General features: G+C 40.0%; 1 protein-coding gene across 1 annotated transcript in view; it reads right to left on the reverse strand.

Moving 5' to 3' along the window:
* piezo2b (piezo-type mechanosensitive ion channel component 2b) overlaps positions 1-20,078 on the reverse strand; it is a 52,772-nt gene that overhangs the window by 10,926 nt on the left and 21,768 nt on the right. Inside the window, exons 8-34 of the mRNA XM_030773724.1 lie at positions 18,063-18,231; positions 16,763-16,882; positions 15,797-15,832; positions 15,322-15,451; positions 14,991-15,157; positions 14,528-14,758; positions 14,329-14,443; positions 13,681-13,877; positions 13,381-13,529; positions 12,228-12,401; positions 11,379-11,411; positions 10,328-10,557; positions 9,878-10,038; positions 8,858-9,034; positions 8,628-8,750; positions 7,990-8,190; positions 7,625-7,829; positions 7,313-7,414; positions 6,976-7,141; positions 5,477-5,720; positions 5,058-5,317; positions 4,708-4,797; positions 4,217-4,341; positions 3,845-3,913; positions 1,451-1,554; positions 933-1,031; positions 36-156 (exon numbers count right to left, since the gene is read on the reverse strand). Of these exons, the coding sequence (XP_030629584.1) occupies positions 36-156; positions 933-1,031; positions 1,451-1,554; positions 3,845-3,913; positions 4,217-4,341; positions 4,708-4,797; positions 5,058-5,317; positions 5,477-5,720; positions 6,976-7,141; positions 7,313-7,414; positions 7,625-7,829; positions 7,990-8,190; positions 8,628-8,750; positions 8,858-9,034; positions 9,878-10,038; positions 10,328-10,557; positions 11,379-11,411; positions 12,228-12,401; positions 13,381-13,529; positions 13,681-13,877; positions 14,329-14,443; positions 14,528-14,758; positions 14,991-15,157; positions 15,322-15,451; positions 15,797-15,832; positions 16,763-16,882; positions 18,063-18,231 (3,998 nt within the window). The remainder of the gene's footprint in view (positions 1-35; positions 157-932; positions 1,032-1,450; positions 1,555-3,844; positions 3,914-4,216; positions 4,342-4,707; positions 4,798-5,057; positions 5,318-5,476; positions 5,721-6,975; positions 7,142-7,312; positions 7,415-7,624; positions 7,830-7,989; positions 8,191-8,627; positions 8,751-8,857; positions 9,035-9,877; positions 10,039-10,327; positions 10,558-11,378; positions 11,412-12,227; positions 12,402-13,380; positions 13,530-13,680; positions 13,878-14,328; positions 14,444-14,527; positions 14,759-14,990; positions 15,158-15,321; positions 15,452-15,796; positions 15,833-16,762; positions 16,883-18,062; positions 18,232-20,078) is intronic.

Raw genomic sequence — 20,078 nt, forward strand, 5'->3', positions numbered from 1 at the left:
CATCAAGTGCATTTTTTTGTGGGCTCAATACAAACCTTTTTTCTTGTCTTTTCTGTGCTTCCCTCCTCTGGTATATCTCTTCCAAAACTGACGTTTCTCTTTGCCTCTCTCTTTCAGGAATGTTTTGGAGTTTGTGATCCATGCATGATACACAAACTACGAAGATAATCATAAGTCAAAATTCACTTCACAGAGTAGAGTGTGTATTAAGTATTCAAGCTGACACACAAATAGGTCTGTCTTACAAACACCCAGTAATTGACTTGGATTTAAACAATCAAATTCCTCTGAAAGGGTAGAGAAACATTTTTCCAGTGTCAAATTTCTGTTATGCTTGGCTCTGCTAACTACACACATGTACAACATATGTGTTAGTTGATTTTATAGTTGCCAAGAAGAGTTTGTTTGGAATTTGATGGATTAATCCAGGCTGCAGCCAAACCACAGGAAAAAAACGCTCTGATGTCTTTTGCTCCACTGCAAGGTTCTGACAACATGACTTACCTCATACCATTAGAACCAGCTGATAATTAAATTTATGTGGTACTAAGAAACTTCCAATGATGTGAGGTTGTAGAGTGGAGCAAATTACATCAAAAGTTGAACCACGAAAAGAACGTACTAGAATGAACATAAGCTCATTATGGCTGAAAGATCATGCTGCTTATCTCCCACAACAAAATCAAAGAAAACAACAAGCACAAATAAAACATACCGCATAGTCAGAAACAAATTTAACTGCAAATTAACACCACCAATACCACGTAACGCATTTTTCCAAAAAGAACAGATTAAGAGTCTTTACTGGCCAGTCACCATAATGCAGAAAAGTAACATGGAGTGAAAAGGCTGTTTACGTCAAAAGAACGTCACAGACAGAGCTTCCACATTTCAGAAGGCAAAACAGAATTAGCATAACCCTCGGATGATACCTTGGCTGCCCTGATTATATACTGCAGTATAGTTTTGGGCAGTTTAATGATCGACCTGGGCAAAGCCAGGAGAGCTGAGGCAAACTTTCCCATTGCTCGCTGAAGACAGACACAGAGTGGGTGAGAGAGTTAGTAGAACAGATGATCCAAGGCTATAAGAATTGATGAAGTTTAACATATTTCACCTAACATTTGCTTAGTTAAAGAATTAAAGGGATTACTACAACTTGATGTTGACGAGAAGACAGAAACAATGTTAATTCTCGATTATATCTTGAGGTTAAGGGTGAAGACATCACAAGTGATTTTGAAATCCAAACAAACACTGACTTATGAGTGCTTTATAAGTTACAGTCCAATATTGTAACGTGAACAGTGCAGTCGATGAAAAGACGACAAGTTTTGCAGTTGTCGGATTTTTCGTGCGGCAGGGTAACGTCTTCAAACCAGCTATACTAAGAATACACTGAAGGAGTGCCTTTGCAACTGTGAAGGAGAAGAGCTCAAAAATTGCCCACCTGAAATGCTGACTTTTTGGGTGGTTCTTCGTCTTTTTTCTCTTCCTCTTCCTCCTCTTCCTCACTGTCCGTCTCAAACAGGTAATAATCCCCACTTCTTACCACTGAGGGAGGGAGATGAAGTTCTGGTTACTGAGATAGTGCAGCTCAGAGCCTCAGAGCTGCGGTTACAAGATGCCTTTATCTGTCCACATAATAAATTGCACCTTCTGTACAATTATAGCCAACACCACGGTTGCTTTAGGAGCATACAAGCAAGCATACACACATAGAGATACACCTAAATACACACATAAATGCATGAATAAACGAATAAGAAACACTAGACCAGTGTCCTCCTATGAACTATTACTGATGGACCGCGGATGCAGACGCAGAGACTCCTCACGATTTGTAATAAGTCTGTATCACCTCGTGATTAGTTCACGTCCATCATTTACAGACACGTGGGTGTTTCGAAAAAGAAAAAGGAAGGGTATAACAAACTACTAACATTACACCGTAAAAAAAAAGTATACATGATAACAACTGTGAATTCACAGAAGTGAACTCCACCTCCAGAGAGTAATGTAAGTGTAGCATAAGCATCAGTACTGTGGCACTGAAAGAGAAACACTCAGCGTGTAGTACACGGTATGTAAGCAAGTAACACTAATATGTAGAACACTGACATGAACAATGCTTAAACAAAGACATTCAGTACCTTCTACAGAGATCTGTGAAGAGGTAGAGGTTTCAGATACTGAGTGCTACTAAGTGGAGGTTTCTCAGCACAAACACTTACCAGAAAAGTCAGAGTACTTCATACGAACAATGAAACAACATGATCATCAAAACTGAATAACAGGTACTGTAGATTAAGCAGTACTGGTTCTGTGAACTACAAAGACCATAAAGTTGTGGGAAATATGTGGGAAAAGGTGAGAGGAAGAAGAGAGAAAAGTAACAAAACCGTAAAGCTTTAGAGTCTGGAAAAACATACCGTGGTATCTTTCCTGGAGCTCAAGCAAATTATTGTTTTATTGAGTGGTTGTAACTATCTATCACAGTTAATTTCACAGAGCAGGACAGAATTGGAATAGGCAAACTGCCTTGCGTCCTTGAACAGAAGGTGTCTAATGGAGGGAGAGGGTAGGGTTGGATGCTGGGAAAAGGCAAAGCTTTCATGATAACGCAGTCAAGGAATGAGTATGTAGGGACCAAATCAACTATGATGTAAATGATGAAAATAAACAGGGAACCGTCCAGATGAGCTGAATCATATAAGATAACTATTACAGAATGCATCGTTCATCTGCTCATAAACATTCTTTAGCACCAAAGATTTACATTGTAAGGCAAAAATGCTCTGGTCATGAAAATGTATCAGAGGTTCTAGGTACAGTGTCATGTTACGAATAACTAAAGTCACAAAGAAGTAACACCACTCAACTTTGTCTTCCTTCTTTGTAGTCACGGCTAAGTGTTTTAATCCCTTGTGACTAAAGACTTAACATGAGGCTTTGCAGTTTGTGTTGTGAAATTAAATATATGTAGTGATATGTAGGATATCATATCAATGTCAGCAATAAAAGATATGAACAACCCACATCGGGCTATAGAAATATGTGTCTTTTTTTCTGTAATAAACTGAACTTAGAAAACCGTCTAACACTATTTGGAACTGGAAAAAAACAGTCAAATGATCACTGGTTAAATGTAACTGAGTAAATGAATATGATGTTGTTCTTTAGTCTGCACCCTAAACTGCATTCCAACCTCTACTTGATTACATGGGTCAGCTCATACCAGAGGTGCCTCTGTTTGTGTGGATAATGTGGATGTAGAATCCATCCTATTGGTGACTGACAGTCGTTCATATAAGGAGTGTTTGAACAAAATGAAACAATATGGAGGAATTCTACATCTTTCTCTGTGGGGTGAACTTTAATTTCAAAGATGGCAGAGAGATTCCCCTACGTGAACTCTGTGGACTTGCACGCAAGATTCTTTCTCTGGACAACAACCCGGTACTGTCAAGGCATTAGTCTTTCCTGTCTTTTACAGCAAAACGTATCTGTTTAAGGCCATCTCATGAAGGACCAATCAATACTTTAAACAAACATGTTTTGGTCTCAATCGTGTGTGAAGGGTACAATATTCGTAATGTACAGATGAAATAAATTCTTAAAATTACGTGCAAATACTACATCAGTCCTACTGTGCCCCTTGTCTTTTTTTATTCCTTTTGGTGAGAAGCCTTAAACAGAGGTGGAAAATGAGTAAGGTCTGGACAGTATGTATTTGCTGCACTAAAAGTTCCACAGAGCCCAGGAGTGGTATGGGAATCCTCTAGGTTCTGGTCAAGGACACAAGGACGAATGAGAGCAGAGAAAATGATGAGGGTTAACCTACTGGAAGCATGGTCAACCCAAGGCCTCCACCACTGCTTTTTATTGGCCTTGGCTTTCTCTCTCTCTGCTCCTACAATAAAACCGTGGCAAAAATATTATTTCAAACATTATCTTTTTGTCTTAAAAATGAAATGAACAAAGCACCACTGTATATGTAATGACAATGATAACATTACCATACGCGGCTACTTCTACGCACCATCAAAACCAAAAGTGAATATTGTAAATGAAAGGAAAGGCAACAAAAGTCCTCTGCAGAATCAGTCCTCTGCCACAGTGCACACTGACAGCAGTTACTCTCAACCTTCACTGTGGACATTAACGCGCTCCTGATTCAGCCTCATCAACCTCCACCGTTTTTCGCTTATCATACCGTCATTCTCCTCATCCTCATCGGGTTTGATGAGGTTCTCTCCATCTCCAGACCCCTGTGCCAAGCTCAGCATCTTCTCTTTGCCTCTCTTAAACTTCTGCTGTCGATTCTTAATCCGGTCCATTCTGAGGTAAAGCACAAATAGCACACAGGTTTCAGAGTGTATATAATGCAGGCAGATTTAAACTCTGTCAGGAATACCGTGTCATCACTCCTATTGAGAGAATCATGAAAACTTCAGTGCTATGATGTGCGTGACTGTATGATTGAATAATTTATGAGACACACTACAATGGGGCAGGTTCTCTATTTAAAAAAGGGTAATAATTACACAAGTTTTAAATGTCTACAAAATGACATTGTACAGTGTATTTGTTCATTGTTCTTGACTGGTTTAGGTAAACATTTGTTCTGGAATAGCACTTAATATTCAGTATGAACCTATCAAAAGTGGGAGAGAGCGAAAAGCAAAGTGGGTTTGTTTTTCTTACTGTCTCTTAAGCTGCTCCATGGACTTGTTCTCCTCCTCCAGGCGAGCTCTCACTGCCTTCACTACAGTGGCTTGGAAGAGTTCTGCTCCTCTGTGACAGACAGAGGGTTGAACAAAGTCTCACATTACTATTCAGGCACAAATAGTACGTTTACAATGTGAAATTGTGAGCCGAGCAGCACTTTGGGGCAAACACAGACTGTATGAGGCAGACACAGAAAGTTTGACAAGAGCTTTGAGGACATTTTGGAATTCCAAGACAGGCAAAATAAGCAAGAACAGAATCATGTGTGTATATGTGTCCAAACATGTGTCTGTTTCTGTTTATTATGTTCATTTATGCCTGCTTACCGGGATGCCAATATCTGTGCAGCACGAATATCAGCCACCACGTGCAAGAAGTAGTAACTCATGAAGACCCGTCTCTGCAGCAGAAGGAAGGCGAAACAGATACTGTCCCAGATAATCCCTGCCTCTCCACTTGGAACTTCACATTCACTGGTAGGGAGATCTTCAAACCTATACTCTTTTATGGTACAGGCCAAACTAAGCAGTTGGATCATCCAACACTGGTTGTTCATCAGTGACTTGACATAACCACAAGCCAAAATCTGTCAAAAAAGCATTAGAATAAAAGTCCAGAAGCAACAACACAAGATCAAGACAAAAGGTGTTGCATTCAGAATTGCTGTATGAATTATTTTGAGCATTTGTGTGCAGATGTGACTCCTACAAATAATCACTAAAATTATAAATATACAACCACTTACAGAGAGTACATTCTTCATGGTGATGACAAACACATTATAAGCAATGAGGAAGTCCCAATAATGCAGAATCTTTTTGATTGGCTTGAGTAGGAGGTCACCCCCAAACAAAAGGAAGTAGAAACAGGCGACCAGGTAACCCATGCAGAAAACGCTGATCCGCGTGGTGCCCGTGATGAAAATGATGGTAAGGACAAACCAGAACAGGTAGCTGAACATGATTACTTTCAACATGTCCAGGTACGACCTGAGAGAACAGGGGAACAGGGGTATGACACGGGACAAATTTAGGAATTTGAGAAGACAACACAGCCAGACATGCAAAGTACAACCATCCAGAATTCTATGAGGTGCAAAGAATCAAACAGATAGCAAATAAAGAATAAAACTTCTGAAACTTCAAACATTTTTTTGTGATGGAGACATACTGCAGATTGAACAGCATGGATATTAATACCAAGCTACATCAACGGAGCAATCATTAATCTCTCTGTGAACATTGGCGTTTGTTAAAGCCTTTCAACAGCTTTGAAAGTTCACAATGTAACATACACTAAAAGAGCACATTTTATCAGTCATGGTGCCTTCAGATTCTCTCACAAAACTTCAGTCAAAAGTGAATCTGAATAGTTATTTTCACTTTCATTATAACATCAACAGAGCCCATGTTGGAAACCTAGAAAGCTGTGTGCCATGATAGCACCCTTGGCTTGTTTAAGGGATCTGATGAAATGGCAGATGTCACACAGGCCAGTATTGACTGGTTGGTATGGATGGATATGTCTGCCCATTGAACTCAGTCATACAGGGAAAAAAAATCCCCCTCTCCAGCCATGAAAGGTACTTATTGAATTAGACAAGAGAAAATAGGGTAAGAGAGGAAGAGAGTAAAAGAGGGATGGAAAGAGTGATGGTGGGTTATGGATTTTTCCGCTTCAATTTAAACGCGATGGTCAAAAAAAAAAAAACACAGGAATGAGTGTAGTGGTCATACAAGGTTGAGGGTAAGTAGGGTCCTCCGCAATCAGGCTTGCTGATGGACAGACAGGTCATTAATAAAAGAGTCCTACTATTGCCCATCAAAACTGCAGAGCTGTAGACAGAACAGAATCAATTAAGATGCTCTCTCTCTCTCTGTCTCTCCATCTATCTATCTATCTCACTCACACGCACACACACACGCACACACACACACACACGCACACACACAAACACACACAAACACAAACACACACACACACACACACACACACACAGTCTCTATTTCCTTCTTTCTATTTAGCCTCTGTCCTGGGTTTTATGTGTCCCCATAATTCAAAGTGCTTATTGCTCTAAAATCACAAACAAAGAAGATTCTGTAAGCCAGCCATGCTTACTGTAACACACAGAATGATGAATTGCTCTGTTTTGTTATGATTTAGTACCTGGAAAGTCCCCGTGTAAGCTCGATACAGGGTTAAGTGGTATGATAGCAAAGCCACAGAATAGATACTCTACAATACCTGCAATGGATAAAGTCTGGGACGGGGTTGTGCAGACTGAAGGAAGCAGCATCCAGGTCTCTGCAGATCTCCACGTTGTCACCAGCCATTAGACGCACAGCTGCTTTATTCTCCTCATCAAAGACCTGCCTCTGAAGTGATGCACACAGCAACAGCATGAAATCATCTAGGCAAGGGAGAGACCAGAGAGGGAATGAACACATACGGAGAGAGATCTGCGGAGAGAAGGAGTTTATAGGCGGTAGACGACGAAAGGCAACAAAGGTTCAGATATCATTTTGACATGAAATATTTCATTTTGGGCTAGGTATAAGAAGATTTCAAGAGCAAGACTCACAGCCAAGGAACATGGGGTTGGGTCTGGTGGTAAAGTCAGGGAGGTAGAGCCATTTAACAACATTTGAATCTGTTGAGGAGTTCGGGAACCTCCAAGGGTAGTCTGAAAATACGGGAGGCGTTTACTACAGCAAAAACTACTCAATTTAACATTCTCCTTCAACTAACCATATTAAGCAATAAATTAACTGATTTATTTTGCCAGTATATTTTGGAGCATATGTATGTTTACATTTCCAATTTGGCAAAATCCACTCTTAAAAGTTTGAAACGCAAACACACTTTCACACAGTTAACGAGCGAACGCGCTCACCTTTGCATGCTGCTGGAGGGATACCAATACACACGAAGTACTGAAAAGTGATCATACAGGAGAGGAAGCAGCAGTATTTGGGCCAGATCTCCGCAATGGCTTTTCTCCTGCGCCGATACATGACTGCAATAAGTGCCAAGCCATGGAGCATGGAGTAGAAGTCCATACGCTGACCCATCACATTCACCGCCAGCAGGAAACACACCTTAAACATCAGGATTTCGAGAGACTTTGAATGAAAGACAATGGACGAGTGAGCAGTACGTAACTTGTTCACTGAATTTGGACCTCGAAACAATAAACACTGCAAGTTTGACTAACATGTAGGTTGTAAACGCTTAACAGTACAGTGAGAGTTCCGTTACCTCTAAACCAAACTTGTAGAAGAAATAGTTGATGAAATACTTCAGACAGTTGATGATGCCGTTGTCAAGGTGTTGTCGCGTAATGTCATGGAAGATGGTCCTGGAAGGGGGAGGGGAGAGTTTGTTCCTCACACGATAGTATTGCTGGTGCCGGTAGATGGTCACCTCAAATGCTAAGATAGCCAGCATGAGCAGGTTGTTCTGGAAAATAGAGACGTGACAAGACAGAGTTAAGGACATTATCAAAATCGTGTTTCGTGCTCACAACGATTTACTGAAAGAAATACATATGATTTACTTTAGAGACTGCATGAGAGAGTTAATAAGCTAGACACAGAGTTAGTGAATGAGGCACTAATGGATAGTCAAGTCACTTAGCCAAAGAAAGAAAACAGAGATTTACAGTGACAATCACAATTTGAAAGACAAAACCGTACGATATTGTTTTAAAGGAAACAGAACGTTTTTAAACAAATTTATTTTGCTTGATATGTTTTAAACCATCTTGGAATAATGCAATTTTCACTGAGCTATGAATTTAACAATGAAATTGTGCTATTCCCCAATGAAAGACTAGCTGTGATTATCTTTTGAAAATCTATGTGGAGTTTAAATGTTTGAGTTGTCCTGTTACTTACCCTCAGGTATGGCAGCAGTGCAGGGTCCTTCTCGAGGCCCACCCAGTTAGCAGGGTCTACTGGCTTTTCGTACAGCAGAGATGTTCTCATCTCTTTCTCCTCATCCACAGAATAGTTCTGAGGCTGTAGGGACAGGTATTCATATATAAACACCTCATTTTGTTTTGTGGTTGTATATGATTTATATACACATACATATATTTCCGAAATATTAAGTCATGGCCACACACCATGGTGCAATTTTTGGAGTATGACTTAGGATCAATGCTTTCCAGCTGATACAACATTTTACAGACGATGATGACACACGTCCAGACCGAGCAGATGTTGGAGGCTAAGGGACGAAATTGGCTATATGGGAGGGCGAAGGTCCACGATATCAAAAACACACTGTTGAACAGGGACACCTGGAGGACAGAGAGCATGAAAACGTGAATACCCTGTAAGTGCTGTTCAACTGCCTAATTACTTGCTGAAATTGGACATTAGCTCAAATATTATCAATGACACCCCCGATTAAGAATTAAATCCCAAAGATGTGATGAACTCTCTGAGGAGTTATGTCCCGGTGATAATTTTCTAAGTAATAAGGCAGTTAGAGATCAATACGTCTAGTAGGGCGCAAGTAGCAAACAGAGCTAAAATTGGAGTGAGGGCTGGAGATTGTGGATTAGAAGGGTTGCATTCCTTTAAAGCACATGAGAAGCACAGGCGTACAAGGTTTGAAGTGCTTAAGAAAACCAGGGTTTATGGAGTCTCACAGTCCATAAGTGGAGTTTATGAGGGCAACCACAGAGAGCTGTTCACAACAAACTCAAGGAAGTCAGAAAACCACAAGATCTTATCACTAAGTCCTCCGTTTCCCAACAGACTGCTTACTTTAGTCCATACCCTGCTTAAATCCTCTCTGTATCCCCTAAATGTGTCTTTAACTACACTGCAGTGACCACAGAGAGAATAAAGCCAGCAGTAAATACAGGCAGGGAGGCTGTCAGCTCGGCATCTCTGTAACAGCTTCAAACACAGGCACATGCTCAAAGATAATGGAAGTGAGCAGGTCAGTAAGATAGGAAAAGAGTGATGAAGCTTTTAGTTCACAACCAAGTTATTAAAGACCTTGGTAATGTAAGTGGGATTTGTAGGATATAAAAAGTTGTTGGTAGGGGTTCTGTGTGGCATTTCAGGAGATCTATGGGATTTCTTGTAATAGGGGAACAATACAAAGGGGAACCGTGGGATCTGCAGCAGACCTCTTTCAGACACATCAGGATGATGTAAGTGCAGACAATCTTGATGATGTGTATCTCCAGCAGCCACCAGATGAAAAGCTGCAGTTTGTGGAAATATTCCAGAAATTTCAGGAAAAGAACTGTTAGACGGTCCACAACCAGGTGCCACTTATTCTTCAAATCTAGAAACAAGAAAGAGGGAACTGGAGTTAAGATGCAACAAGTGAACCCCATAATTACTTAACCAACAATAAACAGACGCTAATAAACTCTGTAATTACACATTAGCATTCTGTATCCATTAAAGTCAGCCTTACATGGAGCAAAGTTATGTTAAGACTACCTTCAATAAAAAGAAAATCAGAGCTGGGGAAAAAACATATGGAACAGAAGAATGGAATCAATATGTTACAATATAGAACAGAATAGAATAGAATAGAATAGAATAGAACAGGCTTTGATGTAGCGTACCAGAGCTCTGTTCAGAGGGCATCTCAGTTTCAGTGGCTATGCTGCAGTGACGACTCTCCTCCTCCTGACTGGATAGGTGCGTAATTGACTCCCTCTGTTTTACTTCCTCCATACATTCCACCATCAGAACCTCCTTTTCTTTCTCATTTTCTTTCTCCTCATTCAATAACGGGTCAGGAGAGGAGCTCATTATCGTCAAGTCTGCCAAACTCCCATCTGGATGAGCAAGTCTAAAAGTCACAGACATTTTTTCAGCTATAATACATAAAGATAACCACTTCTGCAGCAATATATATCATACTAACACGATATTTTGAAGCCATAAACTTAATTCTATAGGAACAATGCAAATTCTAAGAAAAGGTTTCTCAGATTGGATTACACCAAGGCTAGTTAATTAAGAAAGGGCTTAACCGCTTAACCCTTGGTCAGGAAAGTAAAACAAGAGAGATTAGACTGCCATGCAAGATGAATTTCAACTTTCATGCCAATTATTGTTTTTATGTTAAATATTTCGTATTTGACTTGAATATACATATCCCTTGTCGGCTTATTGTCTTTAGCCTGTCCAAAGACTGCATAAAGGGGTATGCAGTAATATATACATTAGTTCCAAGTGTATAACCAGTAGAAAACTGATCGGAGTAAAATGCATTTTACAAACAGGGCTAACTCAGGAAGAAAGGTAGAAATCAAATGTGACACAGGAAGGTTTTGCTTGGAAATCTCGACTGCCATGTGCTCAGATTCCTCGGAGTCTAGCATAGCAGTGATATTATACAGAAATGATTTTCAAAGAAGCAGTGCACATCATTCTGGCATACTTCAAATGAAAAGAAAAATTGTCAGGCAAAATAAAACTATTGCAATGGTCTGAGTCTTGTAAAATAAAAGGTTTACAGTATTAATGAACCAGGTAGCAGTTCATCCTGCCAGTTTCTTCTCAGGCAATGGAACGTAGATTAGCTTGGAGTACAGGGCTCTGTAGGCTAGCATGAGATGGCTGCATGTCAAAAGCAAGCATTTCATGTCTCTTCAATGACCGACTTACTTGCTCTGTGAAGAGGGTATTTTTTGCTTGATGCTGTTCAAAAAGGTAAGTTAAGGTGAGGAAAGAAGTAAAATCAGAGAATAAGAAAAAAAAAACCCCGATGACTTATTACACTGGTTCTGTTATACAGAAGAGCTAGTCACACAGACGAAAACTATCCTGTGAGAGTAAAAGAGTAACAACATTAAACATGTGTGAACAAGGATGATGGGAGACAATCTGGAAGAGGCAAGTGCTTATTCAGAAAAGGGTGAACATACTTCAGGCATGCTTGGGAGAAAGTTGAAGCAGAACTTAAAGCTCTTTGTTACTGACACGTTCATTCTGGGTCAGATTCATGGGTCAAAATGGGGTACTCTTTTTTTTTTTTCCAAAAGCACATCACTGAGTCAAACAAAATGGTACCGGTCCAAAGAAAGGGTTATTGAGGATTGTATTTATCAGGACAATATGGCACATACACATACAGTGTAAGACAGCAGCATTATCAGGACTAGGACTGATACTCAACGTTATGGATAAAAAGCAGAGGAGGGCGAGAGAGAGAGAAAAGGTGGGGTGGCTCAAACATTCACAAGAGGTCCATGGGGATGCCAGAGGAAACAGGCAACTACCCACCTATTCATAATCAAATAAACACGGCTACTGACTTTGGCATGGCTGTATGAGAGGTGACATGGGAGATGGCAATGGAAAAATGACAGCAATTCATTTGTTAAAATGTAGAACTGATGCACAGAATGACAGATCAACTGTGACGTAATAATCAAATGTAACAGCGACACAAAACTATTGTTCACCTGCAGATAAAGCTCAATGGGAAACAATGCTAACTTGAAGCTAGCTCACCTGTATACAGTGCTGTCCTGTTTAGTGACCACAGAGCTGAGGTCAGTGAGCTGAAGGAAGCGTTCGTGGAAGTAATGCAGGTGCAGAATGCACACCAGTAAAAAGGAGGTGGGGATGAAGATTCTGGTGAAGAGTTCTGCAACATTATATTTCTGAAGGCCGAGGTCCTCCAGCCTGGAGGGAGGGAGGGAGAGATAGAAAGAGAGAGAGAGAGAGACATACAAACTAAACACTCACTGAAAAGAACTGGCATATGATTTCTGATATGGTTAAATGCCAAATTAGCTCACTGGTTTAGGCTACAAGGCCTGTTTAGGCTGCCTGTTGTCACGTCCTTACCATTCAGTCAAGTGCCAACAAAATATAACGCTAGTCTCTTTTCGTGGATATTTAGAAAATAATGGCCTGTCACCAATACCAGTAAACTTTTACTCGCACTTTTTTTTTTACATGAAGAATATGCGAGGTTTGGACTTGGAGGTCAGTGTTCTCATTTTGATTTACATGTTTACTTTTTTAACGGTACTGCTACGGTAATGCAGTTCGAAACCTGTGAAATAAAAAGTTGATTGTACTGTATATTTGTCACAACCTGCACCGCCATTTTGGACTTTTAGTTGGATATGTCTTTGTGCTCCCGTTCTGTGTCTGTCTCCGCCCCTCACCTGTACCTGTTTGTCTCATTATTAACCTTGTTTAGTTTCAACCAATCCTGTGTTGCCCTGTTCAGTTCTCCTTCTATTTAAGTCCTAGTGTTTGCCTTGTACTTTGTCTATCGTTGTTTGTGTTAGTTTGCACAACAGTCATGCTGCACCTTTTTGTTATCGGCTTTGTTATTAGTTTACACCTGTATTTTGATCTTCAGTTTAAGTAAAGGCCTCCTTTTGTCACCTTCAACCATCGTGTCTTGCACTTGGGTCCTGCACCACACCACCAGCGTGACAATATTAAACATTTCACTGGTATTGGTATCGACTATCAAAATTCTGCTATTGTGACATCCCTAATTTTGACCACAGTGAGTCTACTATAAAGCTGTAGAAAGCAAAGCACAAAATTATTTTGGACAACTTTCTGATTGATTTGACCAACTTAGGAAATCTTTCATTAACATTGCATTTGTTCCTGCATTTCAGCTACTGGCTCAACTTACTTTTTTTCATCGTGATCAGTAATGTTGGACAAGAAGCCTATGGAGTTCTTAAGCTGGAAGGTGTAGACAAGAATGAGGACCAGCATGGTGTAAACCACCACAGACATCCAGAAATACTTCAGGATCTTCCTCCACCAATCATAATGCACCTGAGAAACAAGAGAACTGCTTAACAGCCTGCTGTGACAGACAGGCATTACACAACACAATATGAGACAATGTGAACAATGCCAGAGAAAGGATTACATTAACTCTGAGCTAATTAACTCTGTACAGACAGCCTAAGGACGGGATCATCACCTGATAAAGCACCACACAGAACAGGAGGAGCATCATGTAAATGATTTTGTACATAACAATGCGTCCCTCGAAGCTGACGAAGAAGAACATCCCTCCACAGATGTAAATCCAGTATTTGACCAGCAAAGCCATGACCATGTTACCCAACACTTGCATGATGCCGCTCTCCTCGCCCTCCTCTTCATCTTTTTCATCCTCTACAACACAGGAAACCGTATCAAATGATTCAGGCTCATGTAATGGGTATTAGTGGTTTATATCCATTTAGTTTTTCATTATTATTACAAAATGTTTACTTTAAACTATTTAGGACCTGAATGTATTGTATTTGCCTCGTGTTGAATTTGTCTGGAGCAAGCCATGGAATGAAACCAAATTTAAATGTACAATTGGCGTAATGTCAGTGCAGGATCAGTATTGTAAGAACGAAGAGGTTAATAAGGGGTTTACGCTCAGCTTGCAAAAGTGTCGTATAATTTTACAAATAAATGACATTTCGACAACAAAGTAATGGTCCAGCAGAAGTGACATGTGACAAGCTTCAGCAAGAGTGTTAAGCAGTCCTGGAACTTTTTCTGCTCATTAAATAAAAGCCAGGCTGTTATCTGGTGTCATGACCCTGTTTTCCAGCTGTTGCTAAGGACTCACCCTTTTTTGGAACATCAACTCTGACATCAGAAAGTGCTGCTTCCTCCTGTAATTTTTCCTGCCTCTCAGTCAAGGTCTGGCGCAATAGCAACCAAAAACTCAGCATACAAAGGACCTGCAGAAAAAGAAAAGCTAAACACTACCATCTGAATCTCACTGATGATCCTCTATCGCGCCATATGTCACTCTTTAGTTTTACCTTGGAAGCAAGGTCGCTGAAGGGCACCTCCGGATGCAAAAACACATCCGGCACTTCTTCCAGCACCTCAAAGCTCCAAATGTACTGGAGGACCAGGAGCAGGTTACCATAAGCCACCATGAAGGGCGAGGTTAGCATAGCATACTTGCGACGGTCTCGCACCATCCACAGAGTACAGGACCAGAGCAGAAACACAAAGGTCAGCCAGCTCACATAAGTGATGCTCCAGGCCTGACAGGGGGACAAATAAACTTGTATAAGGCACATAAGGGACACAGTATTAGATATAACGTAATGTGATTCTTTTCAAAAGTAAGAGATAAGTAAAAAAAAACAACAACAATGAAATACATTGCTCAGAGTCTTGTTCTTTTGCTAACTAGATACAATACTGCTAATAATGTTGTGGAAATCTAAGATATGAGAGAGTTTGTTTCCTTGTCATTTAGAACGGCTCTCTCACCATCATGGCTATGAGAGCACAGATGTAGCTCTGTTTCATGATGAATTTGAACACGGTGACGAGGGCATTGGGCTTTGCCTGTTGCTCTTCTTCTTCTTCCGTCTTCTCTCCTTCTCCGTCCTCTTCCTGTATGTCAACCACCTCATATACACTACAGTCCTTCTTCTCTGCGTACGTAGAAAACACATTACCATCACCAACTTCAGTATCAGTATTAATGTGTTTTTTTCCAGTCTTTCACCTCTAATTCATACCTCGGGCTCTCAGTGAACAATGACACTCGGCATTACGCTTAGCAGTAACTCAGTTTTAATGAAGGCCTAGTGCTTACCCACAACTTCACTGGGTTGATCCACTTTGTACAGGGGGGTGGAGTACAAGTCCACCTTGGCCAATCCATTCTCAGAGTTGAGGGTGGGAACATAGTCAAAGGAAGTCCCATTGGAGGTGACAGCTAATGCCTGTGGTGAAAAAAACAAGATTCTATCCCATTTTAAGTCTAACATTACACCAACATTTGGAGACAGCAGTACATGTAAAATGATGTCATGGTGTCAATCGCTAATTAACAATCCAGATAGCTTGTATCTATTGTAAAAGATACTATACATTGCATAATTGCATTCAAAACCTAAATAAACTACATGTTAGAAGCCATGGATATTCAACAGCAACATATCAGCAAGTTATAACAGCCCATCTGTTTCCATTAAAGTCAATGTCGTGCCAGTATATGTTACAAAAAGAAAGTAGTGATAGTAAAATAGGATTATAGAACAGTGGACCAAAGCAGTGTGTGCTCTAACCTCAGAGGTGCTGAAGCCATCCTGAGTGGAGATGAGCTATAGGGGGGGAAAAGAGCAGACAGTGCGAGGTGAAAGTATTGATGAGTGAAGAACATCAATGGCATTACGCTCTCTAACAGTCCTGCCAAGCAGAGCAGACCAGCACTCCTCAGTCAACAGAGGCCATCAGTCACCTCCAAAAAAAGACTAAAAGCCTTTAAAGCTGCAGTGTGAGCAAGTGTGTGTGTGTGTGTGTGTGTGTGTGTTTGCATGTAGGGAGAAGAACAGAGTAATTACAGGAACCTGGCTAACATGGTTGGACTATGGATAAAGGATCACTGGCTGCGATTAGACACTCAACAGTTCAGTACCTGCACTATCTTTTTTACCCATTGTCAAATTCATTAATTTGCGGTTGGACTGTCTCAGCTCAGCAGAACCCTCTGTGTTTGTTCCATTCATATAGACTGAGGAAAATGGAAATATATTCTCAGAGCTCTTGTGCAACTGCATTAAAAATCTGACTGAGAGGATAAACATGCTGTATAATCTGATTAGGGGTCTCTTTTGAAATGTTGGACTGTAATTTTCAATTTTGCCAATACAATGTAACAAGCATAGTGCAATTTCTTTTTCTTTTTCTTTTTCTTTTTTTTTCTTTTTTTTTACATTTTGTTTTATAAATCAAACACAGTCCACAGAGAAGCTACATAAATTGTCATTAAAGATAACTTGATAAAAGTGTCATAAAAATGGTCTATTTTTAGTCGATATGTCCATTTTGTGAGATGATAGGTCCTTTTCACTAGTGGCCATATGTCCATACGAGCATTAGTAAACAGAGCACATCATTAATATAGAGTTTAATGACAATCTATACCACAACAGTCAGTTTTATATTTGTAAAATGTCTTGAAAGCTTCTGATTACGTTACTTGGAGCACACGAATTAAAGCATTAAAAACATTGTTTGTTTACTGCGCTCACATTTCTCTCCTCTGTCTTCTGAGATTTCCTCCACCAAAGTAGTCTCTTTAGGTCTGCTGAAGGTATGGCTTTGTTTCCTGTGGTCGCGTCTGCGTCATTCGCCTCTTCCTCCTCTTCTCTCTCCTTGTGAGTATAGATAAAATAACATAAAACTGCGTTACGATTACAAATGGACTGCATGTAAGGAACAATATGCAGACTCGTATAGCACGAAGAAGCACGACTTCATGGCTTTAAACTGACTGGCAGTGCATTCTGAATGGAGCACAGTCACACACTAATCACTTGTTTGGGTATTCCCAACCGGATTTTTCATTCCAATCACTGTCCAAGATGAGATATTCCCATTTGTCACTCACACAATTGCACTATAATCAGAATTTATTCCTACCATCTTTTGATAATGTACAAGGAGAAACTATTCCACTGCAATCAATACTGCCTAGAGACACAGGGTTTACAGAGTCTGTCTATTGATCAGCCTATAAAATGCTGAGCTGCAGTACGCTCCTACGATAGAGAGCCGTGTGAATAGGTTTATGCTGAGCTCAGGCAACATGCTGGAATGAGGGCCAGTATAATGCTTCCAGAGGGGCTAACAAAGTGTCAGGTAAAATTTCACAACAGAACACTGTCTGATTGTGTAATTAGTGTTACTACAATGTCATAAGAAATGTAATGAGATTGTTCTTTCTAATGTCATAAAACTGTGTGTCTATTAAATGAGTGGCTCTCGTCACAGCACACAACAGGAAATGATGTCATTAGAGGTTTACTCCACTGTATTTTTGGCCAAATGTATGAAAGCCCCTCAAAGGTCAGTACAAAGGTCTCTCCAGTAAAGAGACAATACATCTGCACCTCTTTTGTACCTATTTCACATCATAGTATATTTACCCACGGATTAACTGAGAGTCACAGTGGAAAGGTATAGATGATGATTACAGACTTATAAGAAACAGTGATGGTGTGCAGATCAATAAGAATTTCAAATTTTCATTTGAGACTATTATAATATTACACAATGTATGTATTATAGCATATTTTCATTTGAGATTACTATAATATTGCACAATGCATTTATTATAGCATGAATGGCAATAACTGACATGTGTAGAAAGCTGTCAAAAACTTTCACAGAGAAAATAATACACAAAAGTTTCAAGTTATACAGTTCAATCCACACATTTACATACACATATACATAAAAGAGGTAATTTGTAGGAAAACAGAATGAAAGGATAATGGCTAAAAAATTGAAAAATAAATAAAGGATAGGTGTGTGTATCAGTGGTCTTACTGTAATCATAGGGTCCTGCAGCCATAGGCGAATCAGAGTAGCCAGCGTATAGTACAGCACCAGGAGCATGATGGGATTGACAAAATGGTGCCAGTTGCGTTCAGGGTTAACAATAAACTTCCAGGTGCATGTGCAATTCGTCTGAACAATGGAAGTGATGCCAAACAGACTGTGGAAATAAGTGTAGTGAAGCACACATAGAAACATAGAGAGAGAGAGAGAGAGAGAGAGAGGGGGGGGGGGGGGGGGGGGGGGGGACGACGATCAGAAATTTTGAGTTCAGGTCTCAAACTGTTACTGCTCTGCCTTATACAGCCCAACCTTCAACACATGTGTTTTGTAAACATGGCCTGAGATATCAAATGTTATTAGTATCTTTATTATATATAGGTGAAAAAGAGGCTACGGTGTTTTTGTAATATTTGATGATGACACGAGTGTGTGTCACTTTCTAATATCATTGCACGACTACACAATGACATCGCTAGGTGCCAGCTCGCTATGATTTATGAGATGATGATGATGATGATGATGATGATGATGATGATGCTTTTGGACTCCTGCTAATCACTTATGGCCCTTCCACTGTGTGCTCTTCCTGAATTGTGAAATGGGCTATATCACATTGGCTGGGTGGTTTTGTCAGGGCAGGCAGGAAAAGACGTGGAAGTGAAGCCTGTCAACACTCTCTCACAGCAGTGACAACAAAAAAATTGAGGCCAAGCTCCTGTCAACAAGTGCAATTAGGCCATGTAGTTTTCCATCCTGAAAGAGCGTCTATTCAGTGGAAGTGGACTGAGGAATTCAAGACAATAGGCTCGATGACGCCTTAAAACTGGGTCAGGTAAAAATGAACATTGTTGGATGATCAGTAGCAAGAATAAGTGAGTTTGTCATCAACTGCTTATTTAAGAAGATACATTTCATATGTGCTTATACAAAATGTTTCTGAATGGAAAACTTTGCAAGCGCCTCTAGCATAGGTCTAAATACATCTTTGTAAAGTCCTCAGAGGCTAATTAAAAAAGAAATAGCGCATTCCAAAATATGTTTTTACTCATTCATTTACAGTCAGCCCATTGTCTGTTATGAAAAAAAAATTGCATCAATTGTGTGTTGGATTTTATGTTGAGCAATACCAATGTCACTAGATCATAATGACTTCAGATTATGGGGTCTGTGATTGGGCCAAATGAATAGGGGGAAATGGAGATGAAGTTCAGCCAAGGGAAATGCTATACATAGACATAATGGCTGTGCTGTACCAAGGTGACTGAATAGGAACTTCTAAAATCAATACTTTATCAGGGAGTCAAGGACAGAAACACAAAGGTTTAGGTATTGCAGTGTAAAAATACAAGGCTGGGTCTACTGGCACCTCATAGCTCGCAATCAGAGCATGACAAACCTTCACTGAATAATGGGAAACAGCTTTTTATATTCTAACAATATAAAAAAAAACAATATCCTACAGACAATGACATGTATGTAAACAGCTGTAATGAGATTCCTCGAAGACCGACTCTTAGAATAGCACCCATACAAACATTGTCACTGTATTAATCATGATGACTGCAGAACAACTACAAAAATACATTTTTAACCAACTGATCAAATAAAATTTGAATTATTTATCAGATTATCAAATGCTGAAATAAAACCCATAAAATTAAGACTTCATCAGGGGTAATATACTGAGTGACTGGCTGATTAAAGGAGGTAGAACCTCCGTTACCTTAAAACGCTTAAAATGTAGCAGTTGTTATAACTGACTCTTTGGAGTACATATGTGAGACAGTGCTCTTCCTGGAAGTGTATTATCATGCCAAAAGAGAACAGGTGTTAAATGAGGCTGTTATCTGCACACCACAAACCACTTACTGATACACACAGGCCACTATGTTGGTTAATTAGAATACCCAAGACTGACAGCTCTAGGCTGGAAAGCACAGATCACCTCCATCTTATGAATAAATGATTATGCTGCCATTGATCAAAATCAGATGGCTTTAAACA

Source organism: Chanos chanos, chromosome 5, assembly GCF_902362185.1.
Source record: "Chanos chanos chromosome 5, fChaCha1.1, whole genome shotgun sequence".
Classification (NCBI taxonomy): domain Eukaryota; kingdom Metazoa; phylum Chordata; class Actinopteri; order Gonorynchiformes; family Chanidae; genus Chanos; species Chanos chanos.